The sequence below is a fragment of the Trachurus japonicus genome, chromosome 18 (assembly GCF_045865225.1).
Source record: "Trachurus japonicus isolate A0001 chromosome 18, Traja_1.0".
NCBI lineage: Eukaryota > Metazoa > Chordata > Actinopteri > Carangiformes > Carangidae > Trachurus > Trachurus japonicus.
Genome location: NC_140924.1, coordinates 918,786 through 938,894, shown reverse-complemented (window position 1 = coordinate 938,894; position 20,109 = coordinate 918,786). Strand labels below are relative to the sequence as shown.

General features: G+C 42.6%; 2 protein-coding genes across 3 annotated transcripts in view; one reads left to right on the top strand and one right to left on the bottom strand.

Annotated features, from left to right (window-relative positions):
* Nucleotides 1–1,513: 1,513 nt before the first annotated feature.
* The window catches only part of LOC146968240 (RLA class II histocompatibility antigen, DP alpha-1 chain-like), a 32,634-nt gene continuing 14,038 nt past the window's right edge, over nucleotides 1,514–20,109 (bottom strand). Inside the window, exons 3-4 of the mRNA XM_085759933.1 lie at nucleotides 4,159–4,443; nucleotides 1,514–1,829 (exon numbers count right to left, since the gene is read on the bottom strand). Coding sequence (XP_085616059.1) covers nucleotides 1,708–1,829; nucleotides 4,159–4,443 — 407 coding nt within the window. The 3' untranslated portion in view covers nucleotides 1,514–1,707. The remainder of the gene's footprint in view (nucleotides 1,830–4,158; nucleotides 4,444–20,109) is intronic.
* On the top strand, nucleotides 5,212–19,202 carry LOC146968241 (uncharacterized). Of its 2 annotated transcripts, none has more exons than XR_015034288.1 (4): nucleotides 5,212–5,269; nucleotides 5,440–5,484; nucleotides 14,282–14,527; nucleotides 18,543–18,678. XR_015034288.1 is itself a non-coding variant. In XM_085759934.1 (4 exons), the coding sequence occupies exons 1-4, from the start codon at nucleotides 15,147–15,149 to the stop codon at nucleotides 18,855–18,857; spliced, it is 666 nt and encodes a 221-aa protein (XP_085616060.1). In that variant the 5' UTR covers nucleotides 14,999–15,146; the 3' UTR covers nucleotides 18,858–19,202. The 2 variants fall into 2 exon arrangements, 1 of the variants encoding a protein (XP_085616060.1); XM_085759934.1 differs by lacking the exons at nucleotides 5,212–5,269; nucleotides 5,440–5,484; nucleotides 14,282–14,527 and adding exons at nucleotides 14,999–15,248; nucleotides 15,777–15,932; nucleotides 16,116–16,208 and having other exon boundaries at nucleotides 18,543–19,202.

The following is a 20,109-nucleotide window of genomic DNA, read 5'->3' as shown; positions in this document are numbered from 1 at the left end:
ACACACCGGACCCGCGCTGGTTTACAGTATCCTGTCGTATTTTAGCCGGTCGCTACCGGAGCTTCATTAAAAAAAAAAAAAAAAAGCGCTCGTCGCGGTGACGCGGAGAACAGCGGAGTTTCCTCTGCTGCAGCTGATCAGCTGACATGTGGTCAAGACGTAGCTACAGACCTGTCACTGTCCACGGTGCAGACTTCACCCTCAGAGCTCTGTCTTCAGACTGTCCTGACCTGTCCCTGAACATCACACATGGACAACATGGAGCTGCTCTGTGATTGGTTACTGAGTTTTATTAATGTTTACATCAGGCTGAGTTCAACAAATCAGTTTATGCTGCTGTGATTTGCATCCCTAGTCTGTTGGTCTTGGTTAAGTACCACCTTGAAAAATAAGTTTTGTTGCTTAAGCTTATTCAGTCATTATTCAATGCTATAGCTTACTAAAATCCATGTAAAAAAATATATATATATAATTTTTGGCCAGTAAAAAATCTTTCTGGACTGTAGATTTTTAAGATTAATCTGATTATTTAAGAATATTTTTGTGAAGATGCATTTTTATTTCATTTGCATGTGTTTCAAACCACATTATACTTATTATCATCATTATTATTGTTATTTTTATTATATTTAAGATGAACGTTTTAACATTATATTTTGGATCAAACAAGTAGCCCTTCATATTGCTCGGGACCCTTGAAGTAGCTCTCGGTTTCAAAAAGGTTGGTGACCCCTAGCTGCTCTCAGCCTCACTATCGATCAGACTCAGACCAATACACAGGTTTCACTGTTCTTGATGGTTAAAGGACAAAATGTCCACAATGATCATGTGTGACTGTTGATGTGAAAGTGAGAATTGTATTTCACAGGCTGCACAAGCAAATTTAGTTGTGTAGTTGGGGACTCGGTGGTCCAGTGATTAGAGAGAATGTACCATGTTGGCATATGATGCATTGATCGCTGGTTCGACTCCCGACCAAGACGATCCTTTGCAGATGTCATTCCCCCGTCTATCTCCCTCCTCTCCTGTCTCTCTACACTGTCCTTTCAAAATAAAGGCAAAACGCCCAAAATATATATTTTAAAAACATTGTTGTGTTCTGCACAATGACAGTAAAATCTGATCTGATCAATGATTGTTGACAGGAAGTGACTTATAGGAACTCAGGGACGACACAGACAGAACTACAGACACTGAGCTACAGACACAGGAAGACACACTTACTGATTGTTGTTGTATCTCTGACTCTGACTATGATCAATACTTCAGTTACAGTATTATGATTCATCAGTGGATCAATAATCTGATCAATAACAAACTGACAGTTTGATTCTAATTACTGTTTATTGGTGTAACTGCAACTGCTCTGATAAACTCAGTCTGTGATTGGTTGACTGTGAACATGTGTCACTAGCTGATGATGTCACACACACACACACACACACACACACACACACACACACACACACACACACACACACACACACACACACACACACACACACACATACACTCATGGTTTGTACTTTTATTTAGAAAGTTTATTGCAGCTGATGAGACAGAACATCTGGATTAGAGGTTTAATGATGAAGATGATGAAGATGATGATGTCCATCAGGTCATATACAGGTGATCACAGGAGGAGAGCAGGTTAAAGCTGATAGGACAATATACAGGGACAACCATGACATCATCAGCCACAGCCAATCAGCTGCACTCGTTCCCTTTGATGAGGAAGAAGGTTCCAGCAGCCACGCCCAGCAGACCCACGGTCAGACCCAGTCCACAGAAGACAGCTGGTCCAACAGCTGGCTGCTGCACCTCCACATCTGGAGACACAGAGAGAGACATGTTAGAGACACACACAGCTGGCTGCTGCACCTCCACATCTGGAGACATAGAGAGAGAGACATGTTAGAGACACACACAGCTGGCTGCTGCACCTCCACATCTGGAGACACAGAGAGACATGTTAGAGACACAGCTGGCTGCTGCACCTCCACATCTGGAGACACAGAGAGAGACATGTTAGAGACACACACAGCTGGCTGCTGCACCTCCACATCTGGAGACACAGAGAGAGACATGTTAGAGACACACACATCTGGCTGCTGCACCTCCACATCTGGAGACACAGAGAGAGACATGTTAGAGACACACACAGCTGGCTGCTGCACCTCCACATCTGGAGACACAGAGAGACATGTTAGAGACACACACAGCTGGCTGCTGCACCTCCACATCTGGAGACACAGAGAGAGACATGTTAGAGACACACACATCTGGCTGCTGCACCTCCACATCTGGAGACACAGAGAGAGACATGTTAGAGACACACACAGCTGGCTGCTGCACCTCCACATCTGGAGACACAGAGAGACATGTTAGAGACACACACAGCTGGCTGCTGCACCTCCACATCTGGAGACACAGAGAGAGACATGTTAGAGACACATCTGGCTGCTGCACCTCCACATCTGGAGACACAGAGAGAGACATGTTAGAGACACACACAGCTGGCTGCTGCACCTCCACATCTGGAGACACAGAGAGAGACATGTTAGAGACACACACATCTGGCTGCTGTACCTCCACATCTGGAGACACAGAGAGACATGTTAGAGACACATCTGGCTGCTGCACCTCCACATCTGGAGACACAGAGAGAGACATGTTAGAGACACACACAGCTGGCTGCTGCACCTCCACATCTGGAGACACAGAGAGAGACATGTTAGAGACACATCTGGCTGCTGCACCTCCACATCTGGAGACACAGAGAGAGACATGTTAGAGACACACACAGCTGGCTGCTGCACCTCCACATCTGGAGACACAGAGAGAGACATGTTAGAGACACAGCTGGCTGCTGCACCTCCACATCTGGAGACACAGAGAGAGACATGTTAGAGACACACACAGCTGGCTGCTGCACCTCCACATCTGGAGACACAGAGAGAGACATGTTAGAGACACACACAGCTGGCTGCTGCACCTCCACATCTGGAGACACAGAGAGAGACATGTTAGAGACACATCTGGCTGCTGCACCTCCACATCTGGAGACACAGAGAGAGACATGTTAGAGACACATCTGGCTGCTGCACCTCCACATCTGGAGACACAGAGAGAGACATGTTAGAGACACATCTGGCTGCTGCACCTCCACATCTGGAGACACAGAGAGAGACATGTTAGAGACACACACAGCTGGCTGCTGCACCTCCACATCTGGAGACACAGAGAGAGACATGTTAGAGACACACACATCTGGCTGCTGTACCTCCACATCTGGAGACACAGAGAGACATGTTAGAGACACATCTGGCTGCTGCACCTCCACATCTGGAGACACAGAGAGAGACATGTTAGAGACACACACAGCTGGCTGCTGCACCTCCACATCTGGAGACACAGAGAGAGACATGTTAGAGACACATCTGGCTGCTGCACCTCCACATCTGGAGACACAGAGAGAGACATGTTAGAGACACACACAGCTGGCTGCTGCACCTCCACATCTGGAGACACAGAGAGAGACATGTTAGAGACACAGCTGGCTGCTGCACCTCCACATCTGGAGACACAGAGAGAGACATGTTAGAGACACACACAGCTGGCTGCTGCACCTCCACATCTGGAGACACAGAGAGAGACATGTTAGAGACACACACAGCTGGCTGCTGCACCTCCACATCTGGAGACACAGAGAGAGACATGTTAGAGACACATCTGGCTGCTGCACCTCCACATCTGGAGACACAGAGAGAGACATGTTAGAGACACACACAGCTGGCTGCTGCACCTCCACATCTGGAGACACAGAGAGAGACATGTTAGAGACACATCTGGCTGCTGCACCTCCACATCTGGAGACACAGAGAGACATGTTAGAGACACAGCTGGCTGCTGCACCTCCACATCTGGAGACACAGAGAGAGACATGTTAGAGACACACACAGCTGGCTGCTGCACCTCCACTCCTGGAGACACAGAGAGAGACATGTTAGAGACACAGCTGGCTGCTGCACCTCCACATCTGGAGACACAGAGAGACATGTTAGAGACACACACAGCTGGCTGCTGCACCTCCACATCTGGAGACACAGAGAGAGACATGTTAGAGACACATCTGGAGACAGACAGACAGAGCCTCACCCCAGAAGCGGGTCAGCGGTTGGTCCAGAGCCAGATGTGTGACGGTGCAGCCGTACGTGTCTCCCAGCTGTGGGACGACGTCCAGCCTGGACGTCTGTCTGAAGGAACCGTCATCGTTGGGATACGGAACGTTGATGCTGGATCCTTCAGTCACGTTCTGTCCGTTCTTGGTCCAGTGGACGAGGACAGGAGCAGGATAGAAGCCGGTCACATGACACAGCAGAGTGTTCTTCTGGCCCAGCTCCACATCGTCTCTGCTGTAGACAACTGGACCGGACGGAGGATCTGAGACACAGAGACACAGAGACACAGAGACTCAGAGACTCAGAGATAGTGTGGGACAGCTATTGCGCATGCGCCACACCCACCGGATGCAGAGAATGTTTTGGAAAGTTCTACCGCCAGCACATGCAAGTTGTTTGCCATTCGTGATATTAGAGGTAAGTAATCCAGATATACAGGAATGCATTTATTTAAACAGCCTGAGTGATACATTGTACACATTAGACATTTGTGAGACATATTTTAGTTCTCACAGCTAATTCTGCTTTAACTTTGCTATGGCTAACACACGTTTTTTTTTTTTTTTTAAACACTGGGTCAGGGCTCAAGTTTAATCCTATCCTGTCATTCTGTGGCCGAAAAACGAGCTGAGAAGGGGGTGCGCAAAATTGTCAACATGTTTTCTGTTCCAGTTATCTGAGTCCGATTAGCATGTTAGCCTGTGAGGGTGTTAGCGGCGGATGCTAACAGCTAGCCGAAGTTAGCATCGAACTAGCTCACTACAAAGGCTCTCTAACTTGTTACTAGTTGAGGCTTTAGTTGTCGTGGGCCGCAGCGCTTCACTATTTGTTCACTCTTCACTCTTTGTTGTCCTGACTGCTGCTGCTGCTAAGAGAGAGAGAGAGAGAGAGACATGCTAGCACTTGGTAGCATCCTGGACAGCTAGTGGGGTGGGGTGGGGGTGCCCTAGTAAGGATAGATACATGATGTTGTATTAATTTTTAAAACAATTTCTCTTAATCCTTTTTTTTTTTTTTAACCAGAAATACACCCCAAATAAAGTAGTGTCCCCATGCCCTGAGACTTGTATGCACCTCAGAAATACATGGTAAGTTGTTAATATTTTTGTCATTGTGTATCATGTTATCTAGTTGGCATGTAGCATTGTACCGGGGGTTTATTCAGCCTTGTTTTTTCCCCTGGCCCGTATTTGAGAAAAGTAGTATATTGATTTATCATTTACTAATGTTTTTGATATTTTTTTCTCTTTTCTTTCAGTGACGTGTATGTGGCAGTGCAAGCATTGTGTCACCAGAGAGAGTAGTAGGTACAAATTACTTAAACATTATAAATTACATCATCATTATGGAAGAAGCCAACATTTTCTGTGCATATATGTAAATTGTCCATGCACATTCAAGACCTGGAGTGGACTTAACACTCATGTCTATAAAGTTCATTCATCTCATGTAACACAGACAACTCCCAGTTCAGTAACTTTTAAATGCGAGTTATGTGAATGCAGTGACCTCTCCACTGAGAAAGATTTTTTTGTTCATATTGGAACACATCTGCGAAGTAACGAGACAGTTAGTTGTGTGTTTCTTGGTTGCCCTTTCAAGACAAATGTTTACAGCACATTTTACACACACAAAAACAGGAAGCATCATCCACACACACTGAAAGATCTCAAAGCCAGTGTAGTTACATTTGTGGACCCGTTGCAAGTGTCAGATACCTCTGATAATGTGAGGGCTGGCTGTTCTGCTGATGTAGGGGAGAGCCGCCTCAATTGTAACGCGTCACGGTTGTAACGTTCACGTTTCCTCTTGATTGGCCGATGCGATCGTGACGTCATTACGTCAGGGTGTGACGAGGAGCGTAATCCACATGCCCGGGAAAGTAGGACTGATTTCCTCCATGCTTGGGCAAGATATCGTCGGAGAAGCTGGATTTTCGAAAAGTAAGAAAAATTCACTCCCACATTAGTTTTTGACTACAGCTTTTTTCTTTAATGTTACAGAGCTAAAATCCGCTTGGGTGTCTTTATGTATATGTTAGTCACTAGTTTGCATCGTTTTAACACATAATTATTGGTAGGTGTGTTCTATAAATGACGCCAAATGGACGGTGCTCCGAGCGGCGCATTTGTAACGCATGTTACAATTATGACAACGGCAGACATTTGCAAGCGCAGCTTGAATAATTTTGCTCTTTGTTTGTTTTTTGTTTGTTTTACAGAATGTTCAACCAACGAAAGAGGAAGAGGGGCTTAATAACAGCTAATGTGCTGAAGGCAGCATCAGACGAGGTGCTGATAGGTGGGCTTTCTGTGCGTAGTGTGGCGAAAGCGTATAAAATGTGCCATGTCACTTTGCACAGATACTGCACAAAAAGGCAGAACCTGATGAGAGAGGGGAGCAGTCTGCTACCTACATCAGGCTACAGGAGCCATTTCAGGGTCTTCAATGATCAACAGGAGAGCACACTGGTGGCCTATCTAATGAAGTCTGCTGATCTTTATTTTGGATTAAGCCCAAAGGAGGTAAGAAAATATTGAAAAATAGACTAATTAACTTGGCCATAACACACTAAAAATAAGAAGCAGTAAGCTGATTGTATTAAAATTAAAATTCATAGATCAGTTTAGTTAAAAAGGACACTGGTTTAAATGTATTTATTTATTTAGTTAAAAAGGACATTGGTCTAAAATTCAAAGGTAATTTTAATAATTTTTAATATAATATTTTTTTAAATAAGCATATTCATTTGATTTTAAAAAATCATGTGGAACAATACACTATCAGAAGTTAATTAATAGAAAGGAGCTCTACTGGCCTACTTACACTGCATGTAACTATCTTTTTTCAGGTCCGCAGATTGGCATACCAGCTGGCAAGCAAATATGGCTGCAAGTATCCAGGAGCATGGAAAAAGGATGAAATGGCTGGAAAAGATTGGTTTCGCTGTTTCATGATGAGGCACCCAAATTTGTCCATACGCCGTCCAGAAGCCACTAGCTATTCCCGTGCTACAAGTTTCAACAGGTTCAACGTGGACACATTCTTCAGTAACCTGGCTAAAGTCCTGGAACGCCGCCCCCAGCCCTTTGAACCAAAAGAGGTCTGGAATATGGACGAAACTGGTGTTATGACGGTCCAGGTCCCAGACAAAATTGTGTCCAAGAGAGGAGTGAAACAGCTGGGGGCAATGACGTCAGCAGAGAGAGGCACTCTTGTAACCATGGCCTTGGCTGTCAATGCACAAGGCAACAGCATCCCTCCTCTGTTCATCTTTCCCCGAAAGAATTTCAAGCCGTTTATGATCAATGGTGGACCTCCTGGTTGCATTGGCAGAGCCAACGGGTCGGGCTGGATGCAGGAGGAGGATTTTGTTGTTTTTCTCCAGCACTTTGTGAGACACACCCATCCAACACCCCAGTCACCTGTGATCCTCCTTCTCGACAACCATAGCTCACACCTCTCAATCCAAGGGATTGATTTCTGCAGGCAACATGGTGTGGTTTTAGTGTCTTTCCCCCCCCATTGTTCGCACAAACTACAACCGTTGGATAGAAGTGTGTACGGGCCCTTCAAGAGATACATCAACCGTGCCATCGACAGCTGGATGAAGAGCAACCCGGGTAATAACATTAATAGAGCCTAATAATATCATCATCATTATCATCATCATATCACTTTTCTGAGGAAAAGGTTAAAGTGCTAACTTTGCAGAATAGGACTTGGGCTACTTGAATAAAAAAAGCATAAATGATCTTGGATATTAATGGAATACATTTCGAAACACTAAAAAAGTCTAATGTTTTTTAACTGATAAAAATGCAACTAAAAATTTGATTAAAATATTTTGTTTTGCAGGTAAGACTTTGGGAATCTATGATCTCCCAGGCATAGTGGCAACTGCTCTGCCATTTGCAGCCACACCAGCCAACATAATAGCTGGGTTCAGATGCACTGGAGTCCATCCATTCAACCCACAAATCTTCACAGAGCAAGACTTTTCACCTTCTTCAGTTACCGACAGGCCTGATCCCTCCCTGGGTGTTGTTTCTCCTGCACATGATGGTCCATCCAGCTCCACGACCACTGTGAGTATTTTTACTTTCATATGCCTGTCACAATTATTACATAATCACTTTTACAATCACAATTATTTGTATGAAAATTAATTGTCATCTTACATTCTGTAATTGTGGCAGCTCTACTCTCCTGTACATGGTGGCCTACGACCAGCTCGACCATTTGGCTCTCCTGATGAAGATCCATCTACCAGCTTCACCACTCAGACCGTTGTCTCTCCAGCACATGATAGCCCCAGTCCTGGGTCTCCCTTTGGCTCTGTTGCTGACAGACCAGCCGCACGCTTTACCACTGTGAGTGTTTTTACTTTCATATTCCTCTCACAATTATTACATAATCACCTTATGACAATTATTTGTATGATAATTAATTGTCATCTTACATTCTGTAATTGTGGCAGCTCTACTCTCCTGTACATGGTGGCCTACGACCAGCTCGACCATTTGGCTCTCCTGATGAAGATCCATCTACCAGCTTCACCACCACTAACTGTACGTTCACACCAAAAGCTTCCAAAGCGTCAAAAGCTTCCAAAGCGTCCAAATGAGAAGTTGAGCCAGGTTTAACTTGAGGGTAATTAGCTATGACGCGGTTAAGCGGCAACCGGCGGCAGCCTGTCAGAATAGAGATGTCCGTCGGCTGCCTTTTTTTTTTCTCTTTTTTTTTGTATTTCGGCTCCCCAATGACCAGCGCGATTGAACTTTGACGTCAGTCACCTGACGAGCGGCCAAAGCGGCTGAAAATATTTGCCGTTTTGGGAGCTGTCTTGTCTGACGCCCACCCTCGAGCGTTTTTGACGCTTTGGAAGCTTTTGGTGTGAACGTACAGTAAGACCGTTGTCTCTCCAGCACATGATAGCCCCAGTCCTGGGTCTCCCTCTAGCTCTGTTGCTGACAGACCAGCCGCAAGCTTTACCACTGTGAGTTTCCTGTCACAATTATTACATAATCACCTTATGACAATTATTTGTATGATAATTAATTGTCATCTTACATTCTGTAATTGTGGCAGCTCTACTCTCCTGTACATGGTGGCCTACGACCAGCTCGACCATTTGGCTCTCCTGATGAAGATCCATCTACCAGCTTCACCACCACTAACTGTACGTTCACACCAAAAGCTTCCAAAGCGTCAAAAGCTTCCAAAGCGTCCAAATGAGAAGTTGAGCCAGGTTTAACTTGAGGGTAATTAGCTATGACGCGGTTAAGCGGCAACCGGCGGCAGCCTGTCAGAATAGAGATGTCCGTCGGCTGCCTTTTTTTTTCTCTTTTTTTTTGTATTTCGGCTCCCCAATGACCAGCGCGATTGAACTTTGACGTCAGTCACCTGACGAGCGGCCAAAGCGGCTGAAAATATTTGCCGTTTTGGGAGCTGTCTTGTCTGACGCCCACCCTCGAGCGTTTTTGACGCTTTGGAAGCTTTTGGTGTGAACGTACAGTAAGACCGTTGTCTCTCCAGCACATGATAGCCCCAGTCCTGGGTCTCCCTCTAGCTCTGTTGCTGACAGACCAGCCGCAAGCTTTACCACTGTGAGTTTCCTGTCACAATTATTACATAATCACCTTATGACAATTATTTGTATGATAATTAATTGTCATCTTACATTCTGTAATTGTGGCAGCTCTACTCTCCTGTACATGGTGGCCTACGACCAGCTCGACCATTTGGCTCTCCTGATGAAGATCCATCTACCAGCTTCACCACTCAGACCGTTGTCTCTCCAGCACATGATAGCCCCAGTCCTGGGTCTCCCTCTGGCTCTGTTGCTGACAGACCAGCCGCACGCTTTACCACTGTGAGTGTTTTTACTTTCATATTCCTCTCACAATTATTACATCATCACCTTATGACAATTATTTGTATGATAATTGTCTTCTTACATTTTTTTATTCTGATAGCTCTATTCTTCTGCACATGATGGTTCACGCCCAACTCATCCCTCCTCGGGCTCTCCTGCCATTCCTGGTGTTGGGGATTCTTCTGCTCCAACTCAGCAGGGGACAGCTGCGGGTCCTGTGTTTCCATCCACATCAGCTGGAAGTATGGAGCCTTTCAGTCCTGTTACTGTACGCCCTTATCCAAAGGCTGGGCCCAGAATAGCCACCACGAAGGGAAGAAAGAAGAGGACAACAGCTATACTAACAGACACACCCACAAAACAGGCCTTGGAAGAGGAGGCAAGAAAGCGACGTGCAGCACCACGCAGGCTCAAGCCAACCAAGCTGAAGAAAAAGATGATGGCTACTACAAAGGCACCAGCTACCTCAGCCACAGGAAATGCCGAATGCCCGATTTGTGGGGAGGATTTTGAATCGTCACGGCCTGGGGAAGTGTGGGTACAGTGTGGCAGCTGTAAAGAGTGGGCCCACGAGGAATGTACGGAGGGTGGGAAAACCTACACCTGTCATAAATGTTAGGGCACAGGTTGAGATGGTGATTTAATACGTTTACAGTTTGAAATGTTATACATTTGGAGTTTGAAATGTTATACATTTGGAGTTTGAAATGTTATTTTGTGCTGAGTGATTTTTACTGTCACTGTGCCTTTATATTTCTGAATACTGTGTGAACTTTGCTTCTTATTGTTGCAATAAAACTTGTGAGAACTGACTGATTATCTTTTGCATAGACTCTAAAAAAAGTGATTTAAGGTGTTGCTACATATTTGACCCAACAGGGGTCAGTGCAGGTATAGGCTATGAATGGGACTCTTAATGCTGCGTTCGATTGCACTCGTTGGAAATTACGTCTTCCGAGGTAAGTGCGTTTCATTGCACAACCTCGGAAAACATGGCCGACCACAGTGGTGATGTTTGTTTGGATGTCTTTCGAAATCAAAAAGTACTGCTGGGGAAGGATATTAGCTATTTGAGGGAGAGGGAGAGAAAGAGAAAGAGCAACGCTGCTTCTGAGAAAAAAAAAAAGTTCCGGAGTGCAATCGAACGCAGCATAAGTGTTCGCATGCATTCACCTATCAATGAATTCACACAAACGCTCCAACTGGTACTTTGGGTAAGTTTTAATAATATACAATATTTTTATAGGACATTCTTAGTGTTAAAGAAACGTTAAGCAGTTCCCTGAATGAAATATAATTGATTTGACCTGAAAACGATGAGTTTAATGCTACTTTTTAGCAGTGTTACAATTATCAAACCCCCTGTCACAATCAAGGCGCACCAGCGCTTCAGTTGTAACATCGGACACAGTCCGCTTTCAGTTATATTACTCAAGACCTCTTTTATTAATTGAAAAACTTTAAGTCGTTTTTGATAGCAGACATGTATTGGTACTTTGCCTGAAAATATGACATATGCAGATAAAACGATCTCTGTGTAGTAGAGTGAAACGTGAAAAATGTTACAATTGAAGCGGCTCTCCCCTATATGGTGAAGTTGAAACTGAGTCAGTGACAGAAAGTGATGACGGTGCTGTTGAAAATCTTCCACAACTAATCAAGAAAAAATTAGCGATAATATTGTTGAAATTGGAACATATATTTCATATTCCAGCAAAAGGAGTAGATGAGTTATTGGAGGAGTTGCATTTTTTGTTAAGTTCAGCTAGTGCACCTGTCACAAAGCATACGATTACAGAAATTTTCAATAGCCATAATCTCCAAATCGATCAGGCTGTTATCGAAGAGCTTGCCAATTCTGTATGTGTTTCTAACCCTGTGGCTAAAGTTTTTGGCAAGTGTGGCCCTCTTGCCACGTCTTATAAAAGAAAACAATACTACAAGCTAAACTTTAGGGTTGTAGAGCCTGTAGAGTATATTTTATCTGTAGACCAAAGGAGGTCATTTCAGTACATCCCTTTATTGCAGTCATTGCAGGAAATACTGAGTCACAATAAAATACTGAATAGAGTGATTGAAGAACACATAGCTCAAGAAAATATAAAGGAGTTGCATGGTGATCAACGTGTTTACACGTCTTTTCGAGATGGTGAGCATTATAAAACAAATAGCTTTCTAGCAGTTGATGAATTGAGAATTTCCATAAAACTTTATATTGACGATTTTGAGGTTTGTAATCCTCTGGGGACCTCCCGCAAAAAGCACAAGCTTTGTGGTGTATACTGGGTCTTGGACAATTTGCCTCCTGGCTCTCATTCTGCTCTCTCATCCATTTATTTGGCTGTTGTTTGTAAAAGTGAAGATTTGAGGAAATTTGGGTACGAAAAAGTCTTGGATCCACTTTTGAAAGATCTGGTCATTTTGGAGCAACGTGGTGTGTTCATCAGTCAGTTGAACGAGTGTATCAAAGGCACTGTGAACGGCGTAATAGCTGACAATCTAGGAGCCCATGGGCTGGCAGGTTTTGTAGAAAGTTTTTCTGGGGAATACATCTGTAGATTCTGCACTGCCAAGAAATCTGAAATCCAGTCATTGACTGCTGGTCTGTTTGAGCGTAGAACGCGGGAACTTCATGAAGCCCATTTGAAGTGTGCACTAGAAACAACAAGCACGTGCTGTGGAGTTAAACGGGATTGTGTTTTGAGTAAGAATCTCACCCATTTTCATGTCACTGCAGGCTATCCTCCAGATGTAGCACATGATCTGTTGGAAGGCATAGTGCCTGTGGAGCTCGTTCGTTGTTTCTCTCTTTTGATCTCTAAAAAGTATTTCACCTTGGAAAAACTTAACAATTTAATCCAAAATTTTGAGTACAAATGGGGAGATAAAACTAATCGGCCTCACGCAATACCACAGACTTTCTCAGTTAAAAAAAGCATTGGTGGTAATGCACATGAGAATTGGTCTCTGCTTAGATTGTTGCCTCTGATTATTGGTCCACTTGTTCCAGAGAATGAACCTATATGGCATGTTGTTTTGGATCTCAAGGACATAGTGGAGCTTGTCGTAGCCCCTGTCCACTCTGATGAGTCGATTGCATATCTTGAATGTAAAATCAGTGAACATCGCCAGAGATACCAAGAGCTTTTTCCGAACAGCCATCTGCTCCCTAAACATCATTATCTGGAGCACTATCCTGCTTTGATTCGCTTCTTTGGGCCTCTTATCCATAAATGGACTATGAGATTTGAAGCGAAACATAGTTTCTTCAAACAGATTGCTCGCCATACCAACTGTTTTAAAAACATTCCTCTCACACTTGCCAGAAAACACCAGCTCACAATTGCCTCAGACTTGTACTCTTCTGACCATAGGACACCTCTGCTGGTAACTAGTGTGTCATCAGTACCAGTTGATGTTTTGCAAAGCAACATTGCAACTGCTATTAAGCAAAGATTACCAGATGAGACTGATGTCCATATTACAAAAAGTGTGTCATACAGTGGTATGAACTACAACAAAGGAATGATTGTAGTCATCGGGCAATTATTTGGTCTTCCTGAGTTTGCCGAAATTCTGCAGATTTGTGTTTTGCAAGGCAAGATACATTTTATTGTGAAAAAGTTATCCTCTTGGTATAGAGAGCACTTCAGATCTTTTGAACTTGACATGTCACATGTGAGAGAGGTGTCTCTGATTGAGCATGAGGAACTACTTGATGACTATCCGTTAGCAGTCTATTCAGTGGGAGGCCTGCGTCTGGTTACACTGAAGAGACACATTAACTTAATTGGAAGACGGGAGTAATGTTTGTAAGTATTTTTTCCCCATATCATGTGGCACAGTAAATCATAAAAGCATGTAAGGTATGATTTTAATGATGAATTAATTTATTATTTTTTGAATTTATTATTTTTAAGTAATCAGTCAAGTAATCAAGTCCACAACCAAAATATATTAATTAATTTACATTATAAGACAGAAAATTATCAAATTTGAGAAGCTTGGACCAGAGAATCTTCAGAACTTCTGTTTTTTTAGTGTGGAAAAACAGGTAAAATCAGAATAGCTTGAGCAGAGTAATACATATCACATAAGATCCTAGTTTTGATTAAAAAAAACAAAAAACATCTCAACACTTGCCTAATTATAAATTATTCTAAGAGACTCTGTGTTTTTTCATTGTGAAATATTCAGCCAGTGTTTTTTTGCTTTTGTTCAGGTCCACACAATGGCCCAGCCCATAAGACTGAGGGTCATCCTAGGTGAAGATGATGCTAGGAAACTAATTCTGCCAGCAGGGATACCGGACTCCATAGAAGAATTGTGCCAGACAATGAAGACCAGTTTGGATTGCAAGAAGATTTTCGGCTTCAATATCAAGATGCTGATTTTGGAAATGAGTTTGTAAACCTGTCGGTGACCTCCGAAATACACGACAAAGCAACTATAAAGGTTGTATACTTAGGTACTCATAACAATGATGACACAATGACACATCAACCTCTAGCAGTCCAAGGCTCAACAGATTCATTGTCAGTCTCCTCGGTTGAAACAGATAATACAGAGCCCGCTTCATCTTCAGGTTCACCATCATCAAGGCTGTCAGTTTGGCCAACTGTCTTCACAATCCCTAGTTTCAACTATGATGCTGAACTGCAACTTGACAAGGCCAATGCCGAGTACAGTGTTAATGGAACTCATTTGAGCCCCTCACCGAAGCTGAAATCACAGATTTTGGAGCAACTGGCCGAAGAAATCATTAAATTCAAAGCATACCCAACTGACAATAATCTGAATGATGTTGCAGAAGCTCTTGTGAAAAAGCATCCGTGTCTCAAGGAAACAGGGTCCTTCAATGGCTGCTGTGGCTAAGAGGCCTTGGATGTCATGAGGTGACCATAAATTCACTGAAGAACAAGGCCCAAGACAAAGCAGCCTTGAATGTGAAAAAGCCCAGAAGGGCAGAAGTAAATTACTGTCCACAGCATCCAAAAGGAGAAACGACTGACACTCTGGAAAACGAGAGAATTGCACTGCTTTCAGAGATTAAGAAAAGAAACAATGACCATGTAGTGGCACTGAAAATGGAAAAGACTTTCTCATATAGAAGGCAAGAAGTTCTTCAAGGACAGCCCCTCGTTGCAGACTTCAAAAGCAGGTGGCCAGCTCTGTTCACTCAGAAAGAGGTGAATATCCCAAATGTGCTAAGGTTTTAGTGTGCACAAATACAGGAAGATAATGACAAATCAAATATAGTGTTGACCAGTTGTTTGTCTTTTTTTAACACCAAACCATGGAAAAAAGCAGAATGATGATCACATTTACACTATACAGGGGGGCTGTACATTTACTTTAATATGTGATTCATATGAACTTGTTTATATTATTAATATGAAGACTAATTAACATTATTTTCTCTTTATTGACAAGACCTTTAGAATAAGCTTTCATACTGTTGAACTGATTAATGGTTGAAGCCTCAGACTCTACTGTTTAGAAAGGCTGCAGGTCTTTAAACTGGTTAACATTCATCCTCTCTCTGTCCTCCCTCTTCTCTATCTTCCTTTCTCCGCTATCGTGAATCAGTTTTTTTCTCCCAGCCCTAATATGATCGAACAGCTCCAGTAGTAGTTCACTGTTCATCCGTCCTGTGTTGTATATTGTTGTGATGTTCAAATAGGATGAGTGACAAGTGTATTGTTGATGTTTTTCAGATCGACAACGAGTTCATGCGCATATCAACTGTACCTCTGATATCTACATTCTTTGCTGAGCTCGACCAATACTCTCCACGCATGCTGCAGATCTTTCGAGGGAAAGGTGGAGCGGCTGGGAAAAAAATTAGACACATCATGGTGGCCATTTCCAAGGTTTGTATTAAAATATGGAGACCTATGCTTAATACTTTTTATGTCCCTCTCATGACAACTGCGTGAGCATAAATCTCTATGTATGTAAGCAAAAGTTCCACAAATCAGTTAATACTGTGGAATTCTTTTTTGGAGCTGCTAAGATGCAGAATATTGTCAAAATTGGTTCTCTTTTTCCCTCAGGATGACACAGTACATACAAGACGAGCATGCATCCTGAAGTCCTTGTGCGTCTACCTGAACGAAGACCATGAGAGACTCGTGAAGGAATATATGGTGAGTTACATATACTAGGTGTGACAAAGTAGCCAGTCAGAGAAAGCACATATTTACTTACAGCATATTAAAACGTGAAACCCTGTACAACTAAAGTACATGTTGCCTTGCCCTTGTTTTTCATCATCTGCTACTTCTAAAATTTCTGCAAGGTTGAAAACTAGAGATATAGAATTGGCTGAAACATTATTAACCATTTTAATTTATTTAGTTCAAAGGGAGGCCAGACTTGAGCCTCTTTGTTGGGTAACATTATCATTTACATCCCTTAGACATCTCCAAAGAGTCACACATTTACCCTTAAGGACATAAATGTCTTCTCAAAACAGCTGCTAAAATTTTTTCTTTGATTTTTTTATATTTTTATTGGCAGTTTAATAAAGTGTATGCCAGATTTTTGGAAAACAAGAATGACCAAAAATGGCTGATTTTCAATATGAAAAATGATCTGGGGCAGGAGATTTTTTACTTGCTGTCAGACCACTGGATATGTCAAAGATTAGTGACAGAACTGATTTTGATGCATTATTAGTTTTTTTCTAGTTAAAGTTTTTAAAATTTTTCTCGCACTTATGCCCTTAATGGACATTTTTACATCCAAACCACATTTTTTTGATTGCCACAAAAGTAAAAAAGAAAAACATGCATTCTGCGATCACAGTTCTTGAGAAGACATAAGATTTGCAGTTTCATCAGCAGATGGTGCCATTTATCCAGGCCTTGGGTAACCTCACAAGGGATTAATAAAGTACTATCTATCTATCTATCTATCTATCTATCTATCTATCTATCTATCTATCTATCTATCTATCTATCTATCTATCTATCTATCTATCTATCTATCTATCTATCTATCTATCTATCTATCTATCTATCTATCTATCTATCTATCCAGGCCTATGGAAACAGACTGCATATTTCTAGGCTTTTTCAATGGGCTTTTATATAGAAGGGCTATGATATGGTTATGGATTTGATCAGTACTATGTCTGCCTGTGTGTGTGGCTTACATATTGTCTTGTTTTTTGGTTTGTTTGTTTTTTTGTTTTTTGTTTTCATCCTTGAGCAGCCTGTGACCTCTGTGTGACTTGCCAGACTATAGAGAGAAGCCACGTTGACAGAAAAAAAAACAGTGTGACAATCAGCATTGAACTTTCTCCCGGTTCATACTGATGTTTGGAGGCCATCTCTCCACCTGTCGAGCACCAAGTCAGCCCAAGGCAGATTAACTTGTGTGTAGTCTATCCTGCAAGTCACACAGAGGACACCAGCTGTTCAGGGGGGGGAAAAAATAGACAAAAAACTCACACTGCATCCAATGCGGTGGACTTCTTGGATAATGTGCTGTGCTACATGTGCTGGAAAGACTGCAGTAACACATGCATGCATGCATACACACACACACACACACAAAAAGGCAGACATAATGCTGATCAAATCCATAACTGTAGCCCTTCTATATACAGTAAAAGCCTAGAAATATGCAGTCTGTTTCCATAGGCCTGGGTAGAAGGCCTGGATAAATGGCGCCATCTGCTGATGAAACTGCAAATCTTTCGTCTTCTCAGGAGAAACGACTGTGATTGCAGAATGCACGTTTTTTTTTTTTTTTACTGTTATAGCTTTGCCATCAAAAAATGTGGTTTTAATGTAAGTCTATTGGACAAAATTGTCCACTAAGGGTATAAGTGTGAGTAAAATTGAAAAACTGAAACTACAAAAATCTGCCAAAAATCTGGCGCACGCTTTATTAAATTGCCAATAATAATATTAACCAAAGAAAAAATAATCTTTGACATATCCAGTGGTCTGATTTTTATATTGAAAAAAAATCTGGCATATACTTTATTAAACTGCCAATAAAAGTATTAAAAATCAAATAATTTTTTTTTAGTAATTTTGATAAGAACAGAGGTTGACTAAAATATTTATCTGATATATTTTTAGAGCAGTTGTTTTGAGAGGACATTTATGTCTTCTTTGGTAAAGGCTGGCCAATTTTATGCCGTGTTCTTGATGTGGTTGATTGATCCATATTCTCTCAAAGCCTGTAGCTCTTGTATAGTGATTGCTGGTCTCTGTTACTTCCTTTCCCAATTCCCAAATGAATAAAGCAATCATTTGGACATCCCTGTAAGCACTAAAGGCCGGTGCTCATTGCTCACAGGGATTTCCAACCTTAGATTTCACTTTGTACCATTTCCGTAATGTACACATCTATATTACTTCTGTACATCTCCAACTGTACGACTTTTCTTCATAAAATACTATGTCTATTTTCCACACTTTCTAGACTCATATCAAATGTATTTATTGTCATATTTTACTCCATAGGACACAGACACTGAGGCCAAAACTTTAATGGAGCAAACTGTGATGGGAGTGTACGTCATACAGAGGGAGGGTGCAGAGCCTGGAGATGATCCAGCGGACATCGGTGTCCTGATTGAAGGTGTGGAGGTCCTGAGTGGTTTGGGGGAAACTGCGATTGCCTGTGCTCTGTTATTTGGACTGATATACTGTCTGAACCTGAGCTACCCACCCGAGCTCAAATGCACTTTTGAAGTCCTGCAGAAAATTCTGCTGAAGCTGGATGGGCAGAGATTGTCATCCAAGGCACAGTTCCTGAAAAACAAGCTTATAGAGTAAATAAGCTTGATGAAGTCTGACTCAAGCATGGGATTTGTCCACATCAATGCAGATTTTTGATTTTGAAAGTTCAAAATTTGAAGAAAAATGTTCCAACAGACAATTTAGTTTGCACAATGCACCGAGATTAAGATTGTCGTCTCATATGTTGAAAATGGAGGTGACACAGAACAGTGTTTTTGAACACACATCCAGACTGGTTTTACTAGATGGACAGTTGTGGCTGGCAGTTTCTGTGAGTGGAGCATTCATACTTGCACTTTGAGCTCCTAAAGTTGAGTATTATTAACAAAGATTTTCTGACATTCCTTTGACAGTAATTTTTCACCATTTCTGATTTAAAAACAAAAAAGTATGCATGTGTTGATTGTAATAATTCAGTGTTTAAAATGATTACATGCATATTTTTATAGTTACGCACACAACGTATTGCATTTTTACAAATGTTTTAAGAAGTTTAGTTGTTACGCACACAACGTATTGCATTTTTACAAATGTTTTAACTCATTGAGTACCGCGCTCCTTTCCAAAGTTTTAGTCAAGTGTACCGGCAATTTAGACCATTTTTGACTTTTTATGTAGAGCCATAGTTGTATTCTATATTATTGCCACCAACACATACTGTAGCTCATTTGAAAGGTTTAACTTTATCCTTCAAATGACCACAAACCGTTTGTTTCTACGTGCCTCCGTTCCTGAGAAAAGTCAAGCTAAACATGGCTGGGTTTCACCAAAATCCCTCCTTTTTTTCTAGAAAAGGAGATAGAGCGTCTTTTATGAAAGGTGCTCTGTTTGTGTCTGTCGCTCTTCTGACACTCGCATTTCTGGATCAAAGGGCTCGTATAAGATAAATATATACAACAATGGTTGTTCTATTCACAAAACCACCAGCGGGGGCGGGGGGGGCGCCACTAAACAACAATAACACAGACGCGCCGTGCCGTGTCACAGCCTCTCGCCACGGAACGTGATGGTCTGTCGGCCACCGCGGCTCGGGAACACCGGTCCCGCCGGTGGTCACGGTCCTTCTGTGGTACGGGTCGGTGATGCCGGTCTGCTTTGGCCCAGAGACCATCAGATTTTACCGCGGGGGGACTTTGGGGAGGACACGGTGTTGCTCGAGGTGAAGACCGGGCGGACTGTCGGCTGAGAGCTTCCTGTTTCTGCTCCGAGCTGCTGGAGCTGCTGGAGCCTCGCGGGTGAGAGCAGAGCAGCTGCTGCATCTGCGCTGCATCCGCATGCAGAACTCCGT

Coding starts and splice junctions, on each gene's coding strand:
- LOC146968241 (XM_085759934.1), top strand. CDS start 15,147: ATGGAAAAGACTTTCTCATATAGAAGGCAAGAAGTTCTTCAAGGACAG. Junction 15,249..15,776: donor CTCTGTTCACTCAGAAAGAG/GTGAATATCCCA, acceptor GATGTTTTTCAG/ATCGACAACGAGTTCATGCG. Junction 16,209..18,542: donor GACTCGTGAAGGAATATATG/GTGAGTTACATA, acceptor TTTACTCCATAG/GACACAGACACTGAGGCCAA.